We start from the raw sequence: 23,150 nt of genomic DNA on the forward strand, positions 1-23,150 counted from the left end.
CTTTTGTTGACTGGAAGCCCGTGGGGAGACCCTGGCCTCACCCGCCCCTTGTGGATTGGCTTATAGAGGCGCCCCGGGCCACTGCTTCCCGTCTTCTGCCAGGCTCGCCCGTTAGGGGCTCCCAGGAAGAAGGGGCCCCTCTCTGATCGGCGGCGGGTGGGCCTGATGGGAAGACCCATCCTGATGGCAGTGACAATGAGGGCCCAGGGCAACGCTATGCCTCCTAGTATCCCCTCTGCAGGGAAGGTCCCCCCGCCCCACTAGGCGGAGAGGAGAGCAGGGGCTTCCGGGCGCGGGGAAGACGGGCAGCGGACCGGGGAGCGGGGCGGACGCGGGGAAGGGAGCCGCGGTGTTCCTGGCGCCCGCCAGAGGGCGCCCTCCCGCCTCGCTTGGCGCCGCTGGGTCCTCCGGCCGCCAGTGGCCGCTGCGGGCGCCGGGGCCGGGGCCGCCCTGCCCGCCGGTTGCCGGGGAGCGGCCGCCGAAGCCCGCGGAGCTGGGGAGCAGGCGGCGCCCCGAGGTGGGGGCGCGGGGCTCTGTGACCCCGGGCGGGGCTGCGGGAGAGAGGAGACCTCCGGGCGGGGTGAGGGATGCGGGGCGGCAGTCCTGGAGGAGGTGCGGGGGGCTCGGGGCCCGGGGGTCCTCGGCACGGAGTGACCCCTGGGCAGGGGCGCGGAGGCCTTGGGCGGGGCTCGAGGACTGGGCGGGGCGACCCTGGGTTGGGGTCAGGGCGCGGGGATTCCTGGCGCGGCATCGGTTGCGGGATTCCCGGCGTGGGGCGGGGCGCGGGGGTCCCGGGCGCGGGTCTCGTTCCCCTTCCCCACCCCCAGCCCCGCGGCTCCGCGGCGGTCGTTGCCCCGGGGCCGGCCGGCCCGACTCGCAGTCCTGAGTCAGGGGCCTTTGCTGCCCGGGCCGCAGACCCGCTCAGGGTCGCCCGCTCTCGGGGCGGCGTCTGCGGCCCGAGCGATGGTGGAGGGCTCTCAGGTGAGCGAGGCCGGGCCGCCGGGCTCCCGGGGGGAAGGGGCGCGGGCCGGGACCCCTGCCAAGGCCGTGCCTACGCCTTGGGGGCGGGAATTCTCAGTGGGTCGCGCCCCTGGCTCCCCACGTGAGGAGCAACCCTGTCAGGAGGGTGGCTTCTCTCCTTCCTAAGATGCTGGGCCTTCACCCGCCTCCTAGGAGGAGGCGGCGGCCCGGGTGCCGACGTGCCTGTTCTTGGTGGGCTGCTGCTGACCTGTCCGCTCTGTCACCCTGCACCACAGCTGTCCTCCAGGATCATTAAATGGCATTGGGGCCCCGGTCGTGGAAGGCTAATCGCGTGGTTTTCCCTTAGGTGCTTGCCGAGGACTCCAGACCGTCAGGGCTCCCAGCCATGCAGCAGCTGGCTCTGCTCCAGCTGGACCGCCCCGGCCCCAGGGGGAGCTGCTGCCCTTTCTCTCCTCCGCAGCTCGCCCAGCGACGGCTGACCACGCATCCCTGACGCTGGACGTCGCCAGCAGCCCCAGGAGGAGCTGTCTCCCGGCTCGGCCAGGCTGCCCCCGGGTGTGAGGGCTGGCCGCTGGACTGTGCCGTCCAAGTTGGCGAGCCTGGGGCACTCGGAGGCCGCCCAGCAGCCCACCGCCCAGGGGCATCTGCAGCCTGAGGTCAGAATGCTCAAGGGACGGCTTCCAAACACTGACGAAGACCTCGCCGCCCGCCCGGGGTCCCCGGCCGCTGATGACCGTCGGGGACCCGAGAAGAGCCCAGTGCGCCCCCTCGACACCCCGGCGCAAGTCGGCAACGAGGACCCACAGGCCAGGGGGAGACCCTTCAGTCCGAAGCCGCCGCCGCCGAGGCCCAGGCTGGAGCGAGCGTTGTCCCTGGATGAGAAGGGCTGGAGGAAGAGGCGTTTTCGAACCAGCCGCGAGGACCTGGCCACGAGGAATGGGCCCAGCCCCTCCGGGGGCTCCCTGCAGGACGAGGCCCCCGGGACCGCCACCCGCGGTGGCTCCCCGCCCTGCCTGAGCACCTCCCTGCAGGAAATCCCCACAACTCGCAGGGCCCTGGGCAGCGGAGGCCCCTCCTCGCTGGGTAACTGTCTTTCCGGAATGATCAGCACTTCCCTGGACCTCCTACACCGGGACGGGGCCTCGGCCGGGAGCACCCCGCGGCTGGCCAGCCTGCTTCCCCCGCGCCCACTGCCCGCCATGGACTGGAACGTCGCCTCCGACGCCCTGCGGACAGCAAACAAGGTGGACTTGGATCACGCGGACCGCCAGCTGCGGTGGCAGGCCAGACCGTTCTGGGCCCACAGCGGCCTGCACCCCGGCCGGCCCCCGAGCCCCCTGGCCCGGGACGACTGCTCCCTACACTCGGCCAGGTCCGCCGTCAGCCTCCTGGCGCCCGTCCGCACCAAGGACGTCCGCAGCAGGTAGGGCCTCGGGGGTGGGCGGCATCGTGGCCTGCGTCCGTGGCTTTCGTGGGCCTTCAGAAGCCCCGTGGGAACCATGGAAGCCTCCCCTGAAAGCGTGTGAGGTGCTGCAGCGGGTCTCCCTCCACTGACCCCCATCTCCCAGGCCCCCCCAGCTTTTCCTTTGCGTCTCAGCCCCACAGGCTCTATGAAGCAGATGGTGGGGTACGCAGATCTCTCTGCGCACTGGGCGGCCCTGTTTTCCTTCCCATTTCTTGCTCCATCGGGGACAACCTTCGTCCACGTGTGCAGGTCGGCCCAGGACTCCAGGGTGGGTCGGGGAACGCGCGTCCACGTAGCCGCTTTGGTCAGGACCAGCGTTTAGCCAGCCGTGCCCTGTGCGCGCGCTGGCACCTTTCCAGGACGGAGAGCTGGACACGGCTGGGCTGCCCCGAGGGGAGGGTCCCCAGGGCCCACCTCTGGCGGGGAGGGGCGCAGGCAGAGCCCGACTCGTGCACTCTGCTCTCAGGAGCGCCCCGAGATTTCTCAACGTTCGGGGCTCCGTCTGCCAAGGACTGCCCAGCAATCCCCACCCCGGCTCCGACCCCATGGGCAAGGAGAGGGGTCTCGCATCTCGGAGGACGCCGGGCGTCCGGGCCTCAGGGGGCTTGAATAACTAGTCCGCCTTGACTTCTTTATAGTCTGAAGGGGAGGTGGGCGCCACCCTTCCGCTCGACTCCCATCTCGCACCTCTGCCCACCTCTCCCGAGGCAGCGCCATGAGGGCTCACCAGGACCGGGGTCCCAGGCGCTTCTGAGCCCAGCCCAGCCACGCCCACCAGCCCGCTCCTGACCATCGCCTCTGGGAGCCCGGTGCCCACGCTGTGACTCGGGAGGCCATCCCGCGCTCTCCCCGATCCCCGGCCCTGTCCGTGCTGGGCCTGGCCGCTGACCGCTGGCTCTCACGGCCCCTGCCGCACCGGCCGGGGCTGGGCAGGTTGTTTGAAGCGCACATCGGGCCTCGGCCCTGACTTGGGGGCCCCACGCCATCCACTCCCTGCTGGGGCGCTCGAGGCCCCAGGGGGCAGGGGGAGCTCTGTCACCACCGCCCCCCGCCGCACCCTCCCATCCAGACCAGGCCTGCGCCAACCCCTCTGGACGTGGGTGCGGGCAGGGGAAGAGTGAGGCAGTCCCTGTGCTGGTGTCCTGGGGTGGCCGCAACAAAGCGCCGCAGACTAGAGCCTTAAAACAGGAGTTACTCCGTCCCAGTTCTGAGGCCAGAATTCACAGATCAGGTGTGGCAGGGCCGCGCTCCCTCCCAAGCCTCCAGGGAGGGTCCCTCCTGCCTCTTGCAGCTGCTGGGGGCCCAGGCGTCCCCGGCTTGTGGCCGCGCTGCCCCCGTCTCTGCTCTGTCCTCACGCGGCTTCTGCTCCGTGTCTGTCTCTCCTCTTCTATAAGGACAGCGGTCCCTGGATTTAGGGCCACCCTCATCCAGGAGGACCTCGTCTCAAGATCCTTAACTAATTACATCTGTCTGCAAAGATCCTTTTCTAAATAAGGTCACATTCGCAGATTCTGGGGTCAGGGGGCAGATGGAAGGCAATCCTCACCCGCCCCCGCCCTCGGTGAGCCCAGCAGTGAAAGCCAGGCAGGTGGTTCCTCTGGCCGCCAGCCTCCCTCCTGCCCCTCCATCAGCGCCGGGCACTGTTTTAGGGCAAAACGGGTTCCTTTGTTAAAGTAATTCAGCATGTTTCTCGTAAAGGGCGAGATCTCTTCGTGCGTTTAAAGTATGATTTCACAGGGAATTCCCGGGTTGTCCAGTGGCTAGGACTCGGCACTCTCGCTTCCATGGCCCCGAGAACTAAGATCCCGCAGGCCGAGCAGCCTAAAAACGAGTATGAGTTCTCTGCTCAAATTGTATGCAATTTATGTAGGCTCGCCTGTTACACAGAAATGAGAAGCACGTCTCAAAATCAGATCCCCAGCTTTGCTCTCACACAAGCAGCCGACAGTGGGTTGACGGGCTCCCCACCTCCAGACCCTCCGTGTGTCCTAGGACACGGGTCGGCGGGCTGGGTAGGGACTGTTTCAACTGTGGGAGCCGTGAGGTCTCTGTGGCAGTGCTCAGCTCTGCCGTGGTGGGTGGGAGAGCAGCCCAGGCCTGGCACCGGCAGCGCGGCTGTGGGGCAGGAGCGCCTCCTTCAGGGAGGCCGAAGGGTGAATCTCAGGGCACTTTCCCACGCCACGGACTACTGGTTTTTCCCAACCATTTGAAAGCATAGGGGACCTCCCTGGTGGTCCAGTGGGTAAGACGCCATGCTCCCAATGCAGGGGGCCCGGGTTTGATCCCTGGTCGGGGAACTACGTCCCGCGTGCCGCCACTAAGAAGTTCGAATGCCACACCTAAAAGATTCTGCGTGCCGCAGCGAAGATCCCGCGTGCTGCAACTAAGAGCCGGTACAGCCAAAATAAATAAATAAATGAATACGTATTTACAAATAAAATAAAAGCGTAGGAGCGATTCTTAGCTTGCGGGCTACACGCAGACAGTCTGGATCTGGCCCGGGTCGGGGCTGAGGACTGAGGAAAGGGACGCAGACTGTGCCCTTGGACGGGTTGCTTTCTGGTTACGCTGTGGACGGGGCTGGTTTGGAGAAGACAGCCCCACGGGCAGCAGTCAGCCGGTTAGGATCCTCAGCACGGTGGGGTGGCCTCAAGGAGGTTCCTCCCTCCTGACGTACTTGAATTCACGTCCTCCAAAGCTTGGTCGGGGTTTAAGGGTTTCTCATGCGAGTTTGTAAGGACTGGATCCTGATTTCACCTCCTTCAAAGGGATTGGTGCCTGTCTGCAGGCTAAGGTGTGGGGATCTCTTAGCGAGTTGGAATGAGCACAGCAAGTGAGACATTTGAACTTGGATTGAGCGCATGGGTTTCCCTCCCTCCTTGCGAACCTGACCAGACGCGGTCCTATCACAGGTCCTCCAGGAACGGTTTTCACGTGGTTGAAAAAAAAAGAACCCAAGGCCGTACTAACGTTCTTTTCATGACATGTGGAAATTACATGAAACTCAGGCTTTGGTGTCCTTAAGTGCAGTCTCATTGGCACATGGGCATCGGCCGAGGCTGCTTTCAGGGGTTAAGCGGTGACAGACCGATGGCCTCGAAGCCTAAGTCCTGCACGGCGCTCACGGAAGGAGCGGATGTCAGACGCGGCCCCCTGCACGAGGGCAGGACCAGAGCTGGGGCTTAGCTGTGCTGTATTAGGGCCTCTGCAACGCTGTTCGAGACCTTGCACCATTTGCCTGCTCTATTCTATGAGCATCTCACAGTGGATTGAACTTTCGGGTCCTGTGAGGACAGGTGTGTCACGGGCAGCCTTTACGAGCTCCCAGTGCTGGGCGGCGAGGCAAAGGCTGGAGCCCCGGACAAGGGCGCACGTCCCCCCCAAGTCTGCTTACCGTGCAGAAGCCCACCTCGACCTCTGCGGCCCTTCCGGGGCTTTGCCTTTAGCGGTTCCACAAAAAAGCCCCAAATGTCACCTTTACGTCCCTTCCTCTCAGGAGGCGACGGAGGGAAGCCGAAAGCCTGCGGTGTTTGTAGCGCTGTGAACACTGCGGGTTTCCCTAGAGAGCAGGGCACCTCGGCACTGTGCTCTGTGCCGACCACGGGGTCCTGAGGGAATCCCAGCTCTGGTAGAGGAGCTCCCGACCCCTGGGAGGTGTGTCCTGCTCCCGGCCCCTCCCTGGGCCCATGTGCTGCGACCCCCCCAGCCCCCGGCCCCGGTTCAGTCTGTCCTGTGTCCGCAGGAGCTACCTGGAGGGGAGTCTCCTGGCAAGCGGGGCCCTGATGGGGGCAGACGAGCTGGCCCGCTACTTCCCAGACCGGAACGTGGCCCTCTTCGTGGCCACGTGGAACATGCAGGGACAGAAGGTAAGTGGGCTGCCCACCCCCACCCAGGATGGCGCTGGGTTCCCACCAGGTTCTTCCTGGGGCTCCCCCAGCCTCCCCGTCCCCCGGAGGGGACTCCTGTCCGTCACACCCTCTCGCCCCCCTCTCCACCGCCTGGTGGGGCATTAATGCTTCTTTTTGCAGACACACCGTAAGTATTTTTTTTAGAGCAGTTCTAGGCTCCCAGCACATTTGGGAGGAAGGGGCAGAGATTCCCCGAGAGCCCCCTCTCCCCGACGCGAGGCCTCCCCGTGGCGATGCCCAGCACAGGGCCAGGCCGTTAGGGTTGCCCCGGGCCACTCCTGGGTGCACCCTGGGGGTCCCAGCACGCATATGGGGACGTGAGTCCGCCGCTGTGCACCTTGGACTGGCGTCCGCACCACAACCCGAGTCTGTTTCCCGCTGTGTGTCCCGTGCGGTCAGGGGCTCCTCCATCCCGCCTGCAAGCCGGGGCGCTTGGAGCTCAGGACATCTGTGCCAATGGGACGAGCATCTGACCACCGGGGCGACTGAAGCCAGGCAGGCTGGGGGTCCGCACGCTGATTTCTGGGGAAGCCCGCTGGACGCCGTCCCGCCAGCTTTCTCTCCAGCCACCCCGTGTCTCCTGGGGGTCCCTTCCCACAGTTAGGGGGCTCCATCCCTGCGCGTGGGGGGCTCCGATTCTGAGGCCAGCCGTGGGCTTCCAGACTGCGGGTGACCTAACACTGCTGCCACCACCGGGGTCTTGGGCCATTTCCTGAGTGCCTGCCGTCGTCCACGTGTGCCGTCATGCTTGCTGTCCAGAGAATCGAAGCGGCCGCGTCCTGGGCTGACATCAGGGTGACGGGCGCGGGGAGAGAACAGGGCAGGGCTGGGGTGGACGGGCCCCCACGAAACAGCAACCTGAGCCGAAGTGAAGTCAGGTGCCCGGGCTGGTGCCTCTGCCACCCTCGGGGAGCCACCAGCGTATCCACGGTGTGGCCCACAGCAGGGCCCAGAGGGCCAAGGCCGGCAGCAGGTCGGGGGGTGAAGACCACCAACCGGGCGCCCGCTTCCCTCCCCGGGGCTGCAGTGAGGGCAGACGTGCAGAGGAGGGGGCGTCTCCCCCCGACCCCGTGCACATCAGGGGTGCACTTGGGGGATGGCCAGGCGCGTGGGTGCCCAGCGAGGGAAGAGCACAGCCAAGGGGGTGGTGCAGGCTTGGTGAGGCCAGGCTCGGGGGAGGAGCGGCGGCCTGCCTGGGCCAGGGGCTCCCCATGGTGGCCTCGGGAGCGGCCTCGGGTCCCCAGGCAGCAGGAGCCCCTCGCACTGGGCCCCTTCGGCCCCTGCCAGGCGCCGCTTTTCTGCAGGAGCTGCCCCCGAACCTGGACGAGCTCCTGCTGCCGGCCGAGGCTGACTTTGCTCAGGACCTGTACGTCGTCGGGGTCCAGGAGGGCTGCTCGGACAGGTAGGGCCGCCCCGCCCCATGTCTCCGCTGCGCCGGTGCACCCGGGTCCCTGTGAACAGCGGCGCCAGGCGGGCCTTTGGGGCTGAAGCTGCTGTGGCCCGAGACCCCCGTGTGCGGCAAGACGTGGGCCGTGGCCGAGCCTGGGCTGAACCGGGATCGTTTTCTTCTCCAACGGGGACTCGTAGAATTTAGAAGGAATGAGGTTCATCTTCTTGTAAATAAGGAGCTGTTCCAGGAGATAGCGGGGGCAGGGGCCCAGCGCAGTGTGGCCCCGCGGGCTCCAGCCCAGCAAGAGATAGCGGGGGCAGGGGCACAGCGCAGTGCGGCCCCGCGGGCTCCAGCCCAGCCCGTGCAAGGCGTCGTTCGCCTCTCCTGGGTCTGCCTGCGGCCCCGGCTGTGTTGCCAGTTTACCTGCTGGGGGGTGGGGGCAGAGCCCCGGCAGCACACGGGCAGCAGCGCGAGGCCTGGCCGGAGCGGAGGGGCCCCGACTGCACCAGGCCCTGCAGGGAAGGTGGCCTCCCTCCTGCCCCCCCGGCTCTTATCAGGGGTCGGGGACCCAGCCTGTCACTGGGGATGCAGGAGGAAGCGGGCCTCCCAGGGAGGCCCCGGGCTCCCCGTCGTGCTGCGCGACCACGGTGCCCCTCCCCACAGGCGGGAGTGGGAGACGAGGTTGCAGGAGACGCTGGGCCCCCACTACGTCATGCTGTACTCGGCGGCCCACGGGGCGCTCTACATGTCCGTGCTCATCCGCAGGGACCTCATCTGGTTCTGCTCCGGTAGGCAGCCCCGGGGGCCGGACGTGCGCGTGGGGGGCGGGCGGTGCGGCGGCGTGGGGCCTTCGGGGCTGCGTCCGGCCCGGTCAGCCCTGCTCCCTCCGTGCAGAGGTGGAGAGCTCCACAGTGACCACGCGCATCGTGTCGCAGATCAAAACCAAGGGGGCCCTGGGCGTCAGCTTCACCTTTTTCGGCACCTCCCTCCTCTTCATCACGTCCCACTTCACCTGTAAGTCCCTCGCCCCTGGACCCCCAGACCCCTGGTGGCGAGGGTCACGGTGCAGACGCTGTGTGATTAGCGCTTGCTGGGGTTGCGGGGGTCTGCCCCCGACGGACCCCCCCCAGGCGCCCAGCCCTGGGCTCAGAAACCTGCCTCTGGAGAGGGCCCCCCACGCTGTCCTTGCAGCTGGAGACGGGAAGGTGGGCGAGCGGCTGCTGGACTACAGCAAGACTGTCCAGGGCCTGGCGCTGCCCAAGAATGTGCCGGACACCAGCCCCTACCGCTCCGACGCCGGTGAGCTGCTTTACCTTCCCCCGAGGACAAGGCGGCTTCTGCCGTGTTCTCTGGAGGGTTAGTGGGCTGTTCAGATGGGCTGTTCAGAGCTTTTGAGAGTCGAGGTCAGAAAAGTCTGGAAAGTCGCTTGCTGACCGAAGCGAGGCCTGGCGCCTGCTCCCTGAGTCGTGACCCGTGACCGCGTGAACCCAGAAAGCTGTGGACGCGCCCCCCAGCCCTGAGCCCCAGCAGCGTCGTGGGCTGCCACCCGCTTTCCAGGGAGCCCCGGCCTTGCGGTGGGAGTGAGGAGCGCGGGGAGCGCTGGGCTCACACGCTTTTCCACCCGCTCACGCCCCAGCGGACGTCACCTCCCGCTTTGACGGGGTCTTCTGGTTCGGAGACTTCAACTTCCGCCTGAGTGGCGGGCGGGCGGCCGTGGAAGCCATCCTGAAGCAGGACCCGGGTGCCAGCGTGCAGGAGCTGCTGCAGCACGACCAGCTCACGCGGGAGATGAAGAGAGGTGAGGCGGGGAGAGCAGCCGCCCGGCCAGGAGGGACCCCGGGGGGGCGGGGGCAACCCTGGGCTCCGAGCCGTGGCTCTGAGGTGAGGGCTCTGCCCGTCCCAGGGTCCATCTTCAAGGGCTTCCAGGAGCCAGACATCCACTTCCTGCCGTCGTACAAGTTCGACGTCGGGAAGGACTCGTATGATACCACCTCCAAGCAGAGGACCCCTTCGTACACGGTGAGCCGCCCGCAGGGCTGGGGGAGCGTTGGGCTGGGCCTCCTGGGGGTCTTCGACACGGGGGATCTTTGAAGGGCAGCCGACGCGAGGCAAGCCGGCCCAGCCCGGCAGCCCGACGGCCCCTGGAACCCTTCCCACAGGACCGCGTCATGTACAGGAGCCGCCACAGGGACGACATCTGCCCCGTCAAGTACTCCTCCTGCCCCGGGATCAGGACGTCCGACCACCGGCCTGTGTACGGCCTGTTCCGGGTCAGAGTGAGGCCAGGGAGAGACAAGTCAGTACCCGCCTCACTCCCGGGTCCGTGGTGGGGGTGGTGCAGGGGGGGCCGCCTGGGAGCACGGCCTGGTCTCCTGTGTCCTGATGCCCCTAGGGGAGCAGGGTTCCAGCCGCCCTGCGTGGAGAGGTCTGGCGTAGGTTGTCTGAAGCAGGTGTCAGGCGAGCGACACGCCAGAGGGACGGGTCCTCGGCCGGACCCCTGGAACAGCCAGTGGCAGCTGGGGTTGTCCTAGAGCTGCTGCGAGGCAGGCCTGGCACAGGCGGGAGGGAGCGTCCCGCTGGCTCATGGCGCTGTGCTGCGGCTGTGCCGCCAGTCGGGGCAGCCGCGGGGACCCGGGCCTCGCCATCTCCACCCTCCACGTACCGCCCGCAGCAGACGCCCGGAGGCCGTACGGAGGCCAGGAGGACGGCGCCCTCCTGATGGCTCTTTCCTCCCCAGCATCCCACTAGCCGCCGGCAAGTTTGACCGCGAACTGTACCTGTTAGGAATTAAGAGACGGATTTCCAGGGAGATCCAGAGACAGCAGGCGCTGAAGAGCCAGCACTCCAGCGCCATCTGTACCGTCTCTTGAGGAAATTTGCCGAAGGAGGACTGGTCACCTGCAACCCGGGAGGGTATCTGACCCAGGAACCCGGGGAGACGGAGGAGGCTGCCGTCCGGGACGCTGATGAACTGCTGCTGGGGGCTGCCCGCTCCTCCGCGAGAGCCCGACGGGAGGCCCCAGGTCCGGCGTCCGCCGCTGGCACAGAACCGCACGCCCCCATGGCGCTTCCCTCTCTCAGGGCGGCTTCCCCGCACCGCGGCCACTGTCGGTGGCAAACCCCGGGCTGGCCGTGAGTAGCTCGCGTGCCCCGAAGCCAGCGGCAGAGCCCGCGTGCAGGCCAGGCACCCTGACCTCCTTTATGTCTGCACGTCCGGATCTGCAGCCTCCCAGCAGCCCCTCAAACCCAAACCAAGAGCTGCCCTTCCTTGTCTGAGCGCCAGGCACGCCGCCGGGGGTCCGGTGACCCTGGGCCTCTGTTCCCACGGCACGCGCTAGGACCGAGCTGAGGCTGGGATGAGGACGGCCGGCCGGCGGTTCAGGTCCACGAGACCACCTCCTTCTCCTCTCCCGGTCCATTTGGGTCCATTTGCTTAGGTAACGTTAGCTATGAGCGAGCGGCATTAACGTTAAGTGGTGCGTTTCCTGGGTCTGAGAAGCCGCTGGAAGGTTGGAATGTCACACCTTACCAGCCTAGGCCGGCCCCCACCAGCCTGGATGTCTTGTTTTCTTAAAGGGTTTAGAGTCCGATATTGCTTTGTGTCTTAATCCATCTCGTAAAAAAAAAAACTTACTTAGGCTTTGAATGTGGGAAATTCTAGGGGCATTCAATCTAGTCTTTATTTATTTTTCCATATTTATATTTTTAAATAAATGCATCTATTGAATCTTAAGCTCTTCCTGGCCAAAGATTGAGTCCTAGAAAGCAGCAGTCTGTTGCAGTGCTCTTGTAAGAGGCTGTCACGTTCCAAGGCAAGAAGCTCGGTCTCTCCTGGCCCCTGTGCTGTGCTCCTGTGCCCCCGCCCACTGCCCCCAGGTAAGTGTCCTCTGAGAAAGGGCTTTTAGGGAATAGTGAGCACTTCAGACTTGAGTGAATCGGGATCAGTGATGTAAAGCCAACTCCCACGAATACGGACATCAAACTTTTATTCGCCTCCGCTTCCAAGATATGGAGTGTAAATTCTAAAGCAATACACACGCAATCTTTTGATACAAACGGGAGAAATTCCATTAATGAGAAGGCATAGCTAATCCCATCTGATTTCAAGAAACTCTTCAGGTTGTATGTATAAAATTTTGCTCAAAGAATATGCCATTGAGCTTTGAATCAATTAACAGAAAAACTCTTTTGTTACAAAGGTTTTTGTGGTAACGGGGCTCGAAATGAGTAGGGTTTATGGATTCTTTCCAGGCATTTTCTCTGACCCAAATCATGGAGAAGAGAGAGTTAACGCGACACTGGCGTGTATTAGTTTGCCTTGACATTGGGCTTCGTGTCCTTGGGGGGGGGTCACTGCGTCCACCTCATGGGTCCAAAGTGAAGCAGTTTACTTACCGTGAGCCGTTACAGACTTCAGACGAATGGGCTTTCACTTGGGCGTTTAGGTTGAAATTCAAATGAACACAAATGAAATCGACCAGGGTCTGGAAAATAAGCCTCATAAGGAATTGCGCAATCCGACCGAGCGTGAGGGTGGCTTTTAAAATCTGCCTCTCGTTCTCTCCGACGCGCTGAGTCCTGCCACAGGCCACAGGCCAGCCAGTCCCCAAGGGCCAGACTCGGCGTGGGCGCCAACGAAGGCGCAGGCGGGGCTCTGGGAACAGCAGGGACAGCGCACAGGGTGGGCGGGGTTGAAAGGGTGGAGGGAAGGCCCCCAAGTGAACGGGGCGAGGGGGGGTAAAGGGGGAGGAGAGAGGGAGGGGTGGGTGTCCAGGAGACAGAAAGCCCGGGTGAGCGCCAGCTCCCGAAAGAGGAACCTGGGCCCGGCTGGGAGCAGCTCCCGGGACGCCTCGCGCTCCCGCGCTCCCTCCCAGCCAGCCCGGTCACCACAGGACGTTCCTAACAACTGGAATTCACGCCTTTGGCCCACTTGCCGTGAGCCTGGGGCTCCCACCCAGCAGACTGGAGCGGAGCAGGCGAAGGACAGCAGGGGCCCAGACACCTCCCACCTGGGCCAGGGTAGGTGTGCAGTAAAGGGATGGAAATAAAGGGACAAGAGGCCCCAGCAACATGAACGGACGTGACAGAAGTGACGCCGAAACGTTTATTTGATGGCCTCAGATCGCCCCTCCCTCTCCCAGCTGGACAGCAGGGGTGCACTTAGCGTTTCACAAAATACGGCCTGGAGACGACTCTTCTCCACAGAGCTTTGTGGCCCGGTTCTGTGCAGCCCGCTGGCGGCCAGGAAGCCGCCCTCTGAACCACGGCAGCGTCAGAAGGACCCACGGCAGCCACTGCAGGTGCCCAGCCCTGCAGGGCCCCGCGTGCGGCCTCAGCCCTCCCGCCTTTCAAGCCCGCCTCCCCCGCCCCAAGCTCCCCAAGCTCCCCACCTCTGAAATCAGAGCCTTACTCCTGAGGGCAAGAGGCCACCCCTCACTGGTCAAGCTGGACGGCGCATCGCCCCGGGACCCTCAAGGTGCTGGCATGGGTGGCCCTGGCCTCCCAGATGCAGGCGGGCTGATGGGCCCGGGGGCCTCAGAGGAGAGGTCAGGCCTCGCCCGCCCAACGACCACCGGCCTCGGAGAACCGCGCAGTCCCCCACCTGCCGAAACCCCTGGGGAAGCAGGAAGACTAGCCCGGCTCGACGCCAGCCGGCTGCCCCAGCCTCCCTGCGCTTCCCGTTTCCAGCTGCAGTGGTGGAGAGCAATCTTTATTCCACTGATTGGCACGTCCAATTCTGAAGGAATTCACATTTAGGAAAAGTCCCACAGTCTGCACCGTCTGTGAACGGCTGCCCTAAAGTCACCCCAAAGAAACGCGTGTGGACGGTGCTGCTGCGGCGCCTCTACCGGAAGAGCCGGTACGTCCTGGGCAGGCGCCCGTCCTTATTCGCCAGTGCCGCCTGGACGTGCTCGTACGCCGGCAGATCGCTCAGGTCCCCCAGGGCGGCTACTGCGGGCTTCCTGCGGAGCATTGCAGAAGCAACTCTCTTGATGTCCTCTGGCTTCACATCGCCTGGCACGGGGAAGAGAGGTGTCAGGTGAACACCCGACCCCGCGTGGACCCCACTCCTCTCCATGCCGTGGCTGCGGTCCTGAACAGACAGAGGGGCCCCCAACCTGCCACCGCCTCCCCACCTGCGGAGGAGGGATGCTGAGGACCCCAGAGGGTCCAAGCGCAGCCACGTGTGGACCGCACGGTGAGCTTCTTAGTAAATGAGCAAGTGTCAATTTCAACTGCATTAGGACATGCCCATCCCAACAGGAGTTAATGTAATTAATTAAAAAAAAAAAAACCCTCAGCTACGAGTTACCTACATGGCGAGTCTGCAAGGAGGGGAAAACCAAAGCCTCAGCACCGCGTGGACGAAGGGTAAGGTCAGAACGAGGGGGGCTGAGGGGCTGCACACGTGGCCCAGCCTTGGAGGAGGGAACCACACCCCTGGGAACTTATTTTCTACAGAAGACGAGGCCTCAGGGAGATCAGGTACTGTCATACTCTAGGGGCTGAGGGGCTGCACGTGGGCGGGGCAAGCACTGTCCTCAGCAGGACTCCAAACCCAGCAAACGCCCGGGGACCATGTCAGCTTCACCCTGGGCGACTCGGCCCCGCAGAGCAGTAGGCAGAGCCCTTCTGGGGTTGCGGACCCTTTGGGAATCTGACAAAGCTAAGATTAACCTGTCCCCCAAAGAGTCACAAACAAGTACAGCTTGGCATCCTGGAGGCTCAGGGCCTCCTGAAGGCCACTCACAGGCGGCCACGGACACCTGCCACAAGCCCCCGGGGCAGCGCTGCTGGAGCTGGTGTCTCTCCACGCACAGCACGGCACCGGGCCACGCACTTTCCACCCACTTTCCCATTGAATATGCGTTGAAACCTGTAGGGGTCGTGAGAGGCCCTTTCATTAGGGGGCCAAAAGCTGGAGTCACACGGGTAAGGCGCTCAGCCGGCGCTGGCAGGGCCGGGAAGCAGACCTGGGAGAGGACAAGGCTTGGGGTGCGGTCCTGCGGGGCCACCCCGCCCTGGGCCCGGGACTCACGGATGAGCGCGCACAGCTCGTGGGGCAGCTTCCTGGAGCGGGTGGCCAGCACCTGCCTCCCCACGTCCTCGAAGATGACGGGCCTGGCCTCCAGGTTCATCATGAGCATGGACATGAGCTGCGTCTTGGCCCGCTCCAGCTCCACCTGCGGGGTCACATGGCTCAGTCCCTGGGCTCACGCCCGTCTCCCAGCCAATCGCGAACGGCCCGGCCAGCAGAGGGGCTGACGGACGTGTCCTGGCGAAGGGTCTTCCGCTTACCCGGGGCTAAATAAGGGAACACGGCCCCCTGTGCCTGGGCTCGCGGCCCAAGTCACCGGCAGATCCCGCCATGTTTCTGCCTCTGTGCTTTCTGGGTCACGGCTGGAACTACACTAATAGGGCCTTTACCACATTCGAAATAAGGGAGAAGTATGTGCTTCCCTGGAGTTCTTGGGTTTACACTTTGCCATGCAGCATGAGCAGGGAAGAACACCAAACACCCAAACTGCAGGACCCCAAAGCTGGCCACACATTGAAATCACAAGGAAAACAAACTCAACACCGGCTCTGGGGCTCCCCGCAAATCCCGGAGCAGGGTCTTGTCAGCTACGTTCACCGCGCTCCCTGGGAAATCCGCAGGAGCCAGCTCAAACTACCAGCTCTGTATCTGGGGCCAAGTTTAAGACTGCAGCTCCAGCGAGTTCCGTTCCTGAAGCCCAGCCTGGACCGCAAGGGCAGAGACGGGGGCGCTGGTGAGAGGTGCAGGCCGCCCACCGGGGAGCTCTCAGGCCTGGAGAACAGGTGCTGGAAAACATCTCAGCTGCCTAGAGTCTGTGTGTCTTTTAAGTAAAGTAACTCCTGATTTAACACACGTCTTGATGACTTTTGCAAGTTCAGGCAAATAATTTTTATCTCAAGTTGCCTTCACGTTAGGAAAAAAAAACACTTTTTCTAGCCGGACGCTAATGGAACCACCACGTGTAAATTTTTAAACACGTTTTTATTTTTAAAATAATACTTCTTTTTCTGATTAAAAAGGGAGTATGTGGTTACTGCAGAACACATGGAACGTACAGAAGAGAAGCCCTGAAGTGAACCACACCCGCTGACCCCGAGCAGGCTCACACGCTGCGCTTCTCTGCTGCTGTGTGCGTGTATGTGCCTGTGCGCGTGCGTGTGCACACACGTGTCTGGGCACGCCTCCACGTGTAGCGTGTATACAGAATCTGCTTATTGGTGCCACTTCTGGTCCAGGAAAGAAAGCAAGACTCCTAAACACGCGTGGTATAATAAAAAGTAAATGAAGAGAAGAGGGAACAGAATCTCAGGCCAAAACGCAAACCAGAGCCAGGGAAGAGCTAGAGAAACGCCCTGCGCGGCCCGCTCGCTCTGCTCCACGCTGCTCCAACGCGCCCTTTTACAGAAGGACACGGGGCAGGCACAGGAGGCACAGGCTCGGCCAGAGAAAGCAGGCCTGGCGCTGGGGGCGGTTCTCAGCGCCAAGACCAGGGAGGACGGGCTCCCACGGGGGCAGGTCTGGGTCACCCCGGGGCTGTGCTGTCCTGGCTGGGATGCTGGTGGTGTGGGCACAGAGCAGGGGCCCTCTGCCGGCCAACCCTACACCATGTTCTCTACCCATCGAACACCACAAGGACGTTGGAAATGGCTCCGAGCCCTACTTACCACATCCACAGTTCCAGCCATTAAAACAAACTCTCTCGTGATGATTTCCACCATTTCTCTAACCTGTAAGAGAGCGTGGAGCAGGAGAGCATGATCTCAGCCCAGCAGCCTTCGTCCCCCGGTTCCCACAGTGAAGGAGGCCCGGCCCTCACCTGTCTGGGGTCGGCGCTGGCGTGAATGCACAGGAGGCCTGTGTCCTCGTAGCTGTGGTGGTAGGAGGTCGCGTTGTACATCCAGTGGTGCCTGTGAGGGACGTGGGGAGAGGGACGCCAGGAAGGTGTCAAGGCCCCAGAGCATGCTCGGCTGGACCGGCGGCCCCGACGCAGCGGGCGAGGGCACCCAACCCACCTGTTGAGCACGTTGAGGTAGAGCCTGGTGAACATGCCCTTGCCGGGCCCGCCGGCCGAGAAGGAGCCGCCGCCGCCCATCATCATGTTCAGCACCGCGAAAGGGAGGAAGTCCCCCTCCTGCGGCAGACGGATGGCAGAGCTCAGCCTGGGCTGAGCCCGCACAGGTGTGAGGCCTGCTCCAGGACGCCCTGCCTGACCGCCCAGGACTCACCAAGAAGGAACAGCTCTCCAGGCCAATCATGATGTGTGTGAGCTCAGGGAACGGGGTGGGGCCCAGGCTGACACTGGACATGTCCCTTTCCAGCTGGAACCAAGAATGCACTCAGTGAAAGACGCGTGAACTCAGTGAAAGACCACCCGGCCTCGCACGCTTCTCAGGTCAGGTGGTATGTAAACGGGTCTACAGAAACCGTACACCAATATCAGGAAACCCCTCGAGAGGCGTGAGCCAGCCGAGCCTCCAGTCCAGGTGGAACTTGGCTCTAACAGGAACACGGGTTAAGGTGAAGCCGGGTTAAGGCGACCCTAACACCTTCAGGATAAACACAAGGTCGATCACACTGAAAAAAGAAGTCAAAGAAAGCGTACACAACCCGAGATCATGGCTCACCTTGACGATGCCCCCCGTGTACTGTGCCACCGATCCGTCCACGTGCACGGCCGCCCCACTGCCCCAGGCAGGGCGGGTGCCCAGCAGGTACTTCCGGGCGCATTCCACCAGCTGCTCGTGCCCCACCCCCACCCCGGCCAGCACCATGCGGTCCGGGGTGTAGTAGTTTCTCAGGTAGGAGTGAAGCACCGATCGATCGATCTTTGCTATGTTCTCCGTAGGGCAGAAGCGGTGGAGGCCAACTGTGTTCTCCCTGTAGGCGGCCTTGATAAAGGAAGCAAGAGACGCACGAGTGACAAGGAGAACACAGCCAGGTCTCCCCAGGCAGGCCGGGACGGCGGCGCCCCGCGGCCAGGTGGGAAAAGCCCGGGCCTCCCCAGGCAGGCCGGGACGGCGGCGCCCCGCGGCCAGGTGGGAAAAGCCCGGGCCTCCCCAGGCAGGCCGGGACGGCGGCGCCCCGCGGCCTGATGGGAAAAGCTCGGGCCTCCCCAGGCAGGCCGGGACGGCGGCGCCCCGCGGCCTGATGGGAAAAGCCCGCCAGCTGCTCGTTTCAGCTCCCATTTGGCAGGAACAGCTCTGTGTGTTTACAGAAAGAGTAAACCTGCCTCTCCGGAACAAAAACTCGTAAGAAACGTCAAATAAAAGGCTCACTCTACAAACCTCGTTACCGTAAGGATTAGAAAGTTTAAAACTTGCATAGCTAACAAATTCAGAAATTAAAAATGTTCTGCAAGGTGGCATCAGGCAGGTGAACGACCCCCGCCGAGCCCGGGGTCAGGGGGCGAGGCCGCGGAGGTGGCCCGCGTGTCCATCGCACCTCGTGAATCATCTCGGTGAGAAGGGGCTCCGGGTCGGGCCGCATGCCGAGGTCCTCCAGCTCAAACCGGACAGCCATACGCGTCAGCTCGATTTCTTCATCTGCAGAGAACCAGAGACGAGGCTCAGCCGGAGGCCGCCCCGAGCCTGGGTCGCCGAGCGGGGCCCAGTGTCGTTCATCGGCAGGCACGGGCAGAGCCTCCTCTGCCTTCCTCTGCGGCAGAGCTGGGGGGCACTTGTACGAGCGACGGGGAGAGTGCCCTGCAGGCCGGGACTGCAGGCCGGGAAGAACTGTATGAACTGGGCCTCCTCCCCTCTGCCCGGAAGCAGCCACCTGGCCCCGCTCCGAGCCGTGGCTTCCTCCCCGTACGAGGCACTGAGGTCCAGACACAGAGGCACAGACCAATGGCGGGGGTGTGTTTTATCAGGTAACTGGAACCTGGGAACCCCAAGGCCAGGCTGCTGTGAAACAGCGCAGCTAGCCTGGCCGGTGTCAACTCCCAGGAGGGAGCCTGAAGTCCTGCCGTCTGCAAGGCTGAGGACGGGAATGGGGGCAGAGACACAGACACTTCTGGTAGCACGTCAGTCAGGGCGTTTAAACACCGTCTGAGATGCTTTTCTGAAACGAAAGAACCATTTCGCTACAAACGTCAAAGGGCACAGAGAGGAAGTGTCCAAGTATTCAGTATCAAGGACGTTTCTAATCGTGAGCGCTGTTTCCAGTGACCCCCTGCTGACTGTCACTGGTGGGTGGGCCCAAGGCTCCATGACACAGCGCCCCTCCCCGGGGCAGTGAGTCAACACACCTCCCAGCACTGCCCCCCACCCCAGGACCCCTCAAGCAGGCCGAACGCACACCTGTTAGCCTGGGGTGCAGGACCACGTCTGCCAGCAAGCCAACTACCGTGTCCAGGCCTTTGGAATCAGCAGACACAGCATACATGGTGGTGTCTCTGGAAAAACCAACAAGACCAACACTGGGGGCACTAAGGTCACGACAGGCGTATGCTGGGGCGGCAGGGGAGGCGGCTACATCTTTCTGCGTCGAGGGTCAGCACACACCTGGGGCTATTTCCCCTTTCCCATCTTACAGTGTAAACTCTTAGCAGGCAGGAACCCCAGCTGTGCACAGGCTAACTGCTGGAGTGGAAGACACTGTCCAGCCCAACTGGAGAGGCAGCTGAGCGGTTTTCACCAGCACAAGCCCCTCTGAGGCTACTCGTGTCATCCTGCGCTGAGTGTCCGCTAGGCGAACCGTCCACACGGGCGCATGCCTGGCCTTAGACGGCTGGGGGACAGAGACCGATTGTAACAGTAGCTCACAGCACGTGGCACTGTGACCAGACAGGCGCACTGAGGCAGGGGAGGCGCAAACGTGACAACCACAGAGCCACGAGGGCAGCACGGTCAGGCCAGAGACCACGCAGAGCGGGCCCAGCTGCCACGGGGAGAGGAGCGAGCCCTGGAGGGGAGACGTGGCCATCAGGGCCTCTGCAGGGAAGGGGCCATTCTTAGTGGGGAAGTGCTGTAGGACCACGTGGGAGAGCGGCAGGAACGGAAGTCTGAGCTGAGAATTAGCTGGCTGCACTGGGGCAGAACACTGGCCTGCCTGACCAGAGAAAGGGGCTCCCTGGGGAGACGGAGGATGAGATTTTTCACAAGAACACAGCCAACCAGTCTGGCTTTCATTCACGGGCAGCCGGGAGCCACAAGTTTCTGAACAGACCTTTCTTTGAATATGTGAACATGCCGTCAACTCTAATTCTTGGCATTTAACCTATGTTTTCTCTCTAATTTTTTTTAGCATTCAGATCGAAATAACCAACCACTTAAAAAAAGTATGATCTAGGACTTCCCTGGCGGTCCAGTGGTTAGGACTCTGCTTCCACTGCAGGGGCCCAGGTTCGATCCCTGGTCGGGGAACTAAGATCCCACATGCCACCCGGCGTGGACCAAAAAAAAAAAAAGGTGTGATCTCTGTCTGCTCATCTCACATTGCCCTGAGCAGAGCTTTCCAAAACACGCCCCACAATGGGCAGACAGACACCACCTGCCTTTGTCCACAGCACCCCCACCCCATCTGTGCCCCAGCTGCCTACTGAATCTTCCCCACCCCAAACCGACCACTGCCTCTTCCAGGCTGAGCCTCTGCACCTGCTGTCTCCTCGGTCTGAGCCACGGCCGTCCGTTATTCCACCTGGCAGGAGCCTTCAAGCAGCAGCCCTGACGCTGAGTTGCCTGCCGTTCCCTTCCTGACCTCCCCCACGGTCCCACCACCCTCGGCCCCTGGCTCCTGCGTCTACCACCAGTGGTGCAGCCCCTTGCCCCATCTGTGAGCATCCTGGGGACAGGCCTGCTCTGCATCCCCAGTGCCCAGCCAGCAGCCTGGCTCGAATGGCAGGGGAGGCTTGGCCCTCGGAGCGCATGCCTCTGTGTAAGTGTTGCCACGCACCCAACCCTCCACCCGAGTCTCTGCCTGGACCAGGGCTCACTTCTCACCATTCACCTCCATGGCCTCGCCAATGGGAGGGGCTCAGGGGGACTCTGACCAAGGATGAGGACAGTCCACAAGATAAAAGATGAGTCTGTACGTGAAAGCTGGCGTACCTTGATGTCTGGCAGTCACAAATACCCCCGTGCTTCTCCAAGGTAAGCAAAATTTCATCTTTGCTGTCAAATCGATCAGTAGACTAGGAAAAATGAATAAGAGAACCTACGTAAGCCACACAGAACAACCTCCAAGATACAGTTTTTAAGAAAAAAATTTACTTTTGCTTTCAGAACACTTAACTTAGAAACCTTAATTAGTATCGACTTGGCAACTCAAGCATTTATTAAAATATCCACTTTAGAAAGCAAACCTTGACAGATTCTTCCCAAGTATAGCCTCAAAAATCACAAGTTGGACACTGACCGAAAATGCCAATTTTTCCAAAAAGTGAGCAATTCCACTGAGATATTTTGCTTCATATCTTGATCCAGAGTTAATAAGAACTGGCAATAAAAATAAAGTTGACAGGTTAAGTCAGATATTCAAAAGAGAAAATTTAATCAAAACAAACCTTTTAAAATTGTGAATATGACCGAAACAGCCAGATTTAAACACACGAGGACAAGTACGTACGTTACCTCGATTCCGAAGGTTTTCACAGCTACATACGTACGTCAGTATTTATAGAATTACGTACTTTATATCTGTGGTAGAAAACTTTTAGGATGACAGAAAGGCAGAAAGAAGGAAACAAAACCCACCACCAGGAGAGCCACCGTTCATACTCTGCTTACTAAATTTTCAGATTCTACGCCATGCTTTTTCACTCAGGACACAATTCATGAACGATGCCCTAAGTACAACTAACAGTCAACTGAAGTGTGTGCATGTTACAACAAACGGGGCCGCCCGCGACGCTACCGACAGCACTTACTTCCTACTGTACAAAACTGTCCAAACTTATTTTGGGACGCCACACGAAGCCCATTCTCCAGTGTGGTGACTCTGGTTTCAAACTTTTCTTGTCCATCAACTGTGGCAAAAACAGGCTTGGGTACTCCGGGCAAGGGGGAAGAGAGGGGGACGCTGGGATAGGCACCGCCACTACTGAACTGCCTGTACGCAGGGGCTCCAAACCTGAAACACAGAAATCGGCCCAGGTATAATACAACTGAGATGGTGGGACCTGTGGTGACCACCTAGGTGCAGTTACTTGTGTTCTGTGTGCATTTAAAAAATCAGCATCTCCTTATCTAGAGGACTGACTTCTACACGTCTCCAGAGACAACACAGAGGAGTGACCGAGAACACCACTGAGGTGTTCCCAGGGACATGCGGCAAGTTGGTTCAGGCCTTTAGGCCTCAAATGCCGCCTCCATGAAAAGAGGGTTAAGTGGGTTAAGTCTGTTTCTACACACCGAGCACTTGGCCAAGCCCTGCCCTTCAACAGCCCCCTGGAGCCCAAGCAGAAGCCACATCTCTTCACGGGGTCCCGAAGGCCTCTAACTCCCCCTCCAAACTCATCTGCTAGCCCCCCCACCGCCCCAGGCCCGGGTCCCACTGGCCAGTTGGTCCGTTCCCTGGACACACTGGGCCCATCATCCCCTCGCTGCTGTTCTCACGGTTCCCGGCCTGACCCGCCTTCCCCTGCACTGTTCACAGGGCTGACCCTTCTCTCAGTCCCCGTCCCTTGTCTCAGATGTCACCTCCTCGTAAGCGGCTCCTCCTCGTTCCACCTGAAGTTAGTCTCTCCTGTTTCTTACCGCCGAAGGCGGCTTACTCCCTTTAAAGCTGACACTTTGGGCATGAGACTGCCTGGACCCAGTGCCTGGTTTCTGTCCCCATCGCACCCAGGATCTCACAGCGAGGGATCAACACCCATCTGTCGCCTGAATAAAAGCGCCAGGGCGGGAAAAGGCCAGACATCCAGAGGAGAGAGGACAGAGCACAGCAGTCAAGGACATGGCTCTGGCGACCACAGAACCCAGGCTTGCCGGCTCGGCCTCACAAGGGGGCACGCGGCCGGAAGGGGCCGGGGCGGAGATGACACGTGACTTCGGACGAGCACCCCCCCCGACCGCCCGGGAGGAGAGGGCGGGAGAGAGGCGGATGGGGCTCGGGACCGGAGCCCGGGGCGCCATGGGGGTAAGTGCCCCCGTCGCCTCGGGGACCGGACGGGGGTCCCGCACTCCCAGCCCGCTTGCCGGGCGCCGCCCCTCGGCGTGGGGGAGCCAAAGGCGGAGCGTCCAGAAGGGCGCGGGCCGCCCCAGCCCCCGGCCGATCCCCGGCCGGCCCTCGGCTCACCTCAGCCGCGAGCGGCCCCACGAGCCCGAGCCTCGCAACAGCCCCGTCGCCGCCAGCACCATAGCCGCCATCTTGAGTCACCGCCCACCGACTCTGTCGTCACTTCCTGTTCCGCCTCCGGCCCCCCGCCCC

General features: G+C 62.2%; 2 protein-coding genes across 5 annotated transcripts; one reads left to right on the top strand and one right to left on the bottom strand.

The window, feature by feature from the left end:
- The first annotated feature begins 434 nt into the window (after positions 1-434).
- INPP5E (inositol polyphosphate-5-phosphatase E) lies at positions 435-11,477 on the top strand. 4 transcript variants are annotated; one of them, XM_067742673.1, is made up of 11 exons: positions 435-517; positions 1,328-2,404; positions 6,189-6,312; positions 7,659-7,756; positions 8,408-8,532; positions 8,639-8,758; positions 8,936-9,043; positions 9,381-9,542; positions 9,648-9,763; positions 9,904-10,040; positions 10,482-11,477. In XM_067742673.1, the coding sequence occupies exons 2-11, from the start codon at positions 1,644-1,646 to the stop codon at positions 10,612-10,614; spliced, it is 1,884 nt and encodes a 627-aa protein (XP_067598774.1). In that variant the 5' UTR covers positions 435-517; positions 1,328-1,643; the 3' UTR covers positions 10,615-11,477. The 4 variants fall into 4 exon arrangements, with proteins under 4 accessions (XP_067598774.1, XP_067598777.1, XP_067598775.1 ...); XM_067742674.1 differs by having other exon boundaries at positions 444-580; XM_067742675.1 differs by lacking the exon at positions 435-517 and adding an exon at positions 810-981.
- A 1,357-nt stretch (positions 11,478-12,834) lies between these two features.
- PMPCA (peptidase, mitochondrial processing subunit alpha) lies at positions 12,835-23,150 on the bottom strand. Its single transcript, XM_067742680.1, has 13 exons — positions 23,019-23,150; positions 21,649-21,851; positions 21,138-21,217; positions 20,831-20,913; positions 19,082-19,176; positions 18,225-18,325; positions 17,408-17,671; positions 17,009-17,101; positions 16,796-16,914; positions 16,600-16,690; positions 16,448-16,510; positions 14,784-14,928; positions 12,835-13,759 (listed from the first exon to the last, which is right to left on the bottom strand). The coding sequence occupies exons 1-13, from the start codon at positions 23,087-23,089 to the stop codon at positions 13,590-13,592; spliced, it is 1,578 nt and encodes a 525-aa protein (XP_067598781.1). The 5' UTR covers positions 23,090-23,150; the 3' UTR covers positions 12,835-13,589.

This window comes from Pseudorca crassidens, chromosome 7 (assembly GCF_039906515.1).
Source record: "Pseudorca crassidens isolate mPseCra1 chromosome 7, mPseCra1.hap1, whole genome shotgun sequence".
In the NCBI taxonomy this organism is placed as follows: Eukaryota; Metazoa; Chordata; class Mammalia; order Artiodactyla; family Delphinidae; genus Pseudorca; species Pseudorca crassidens.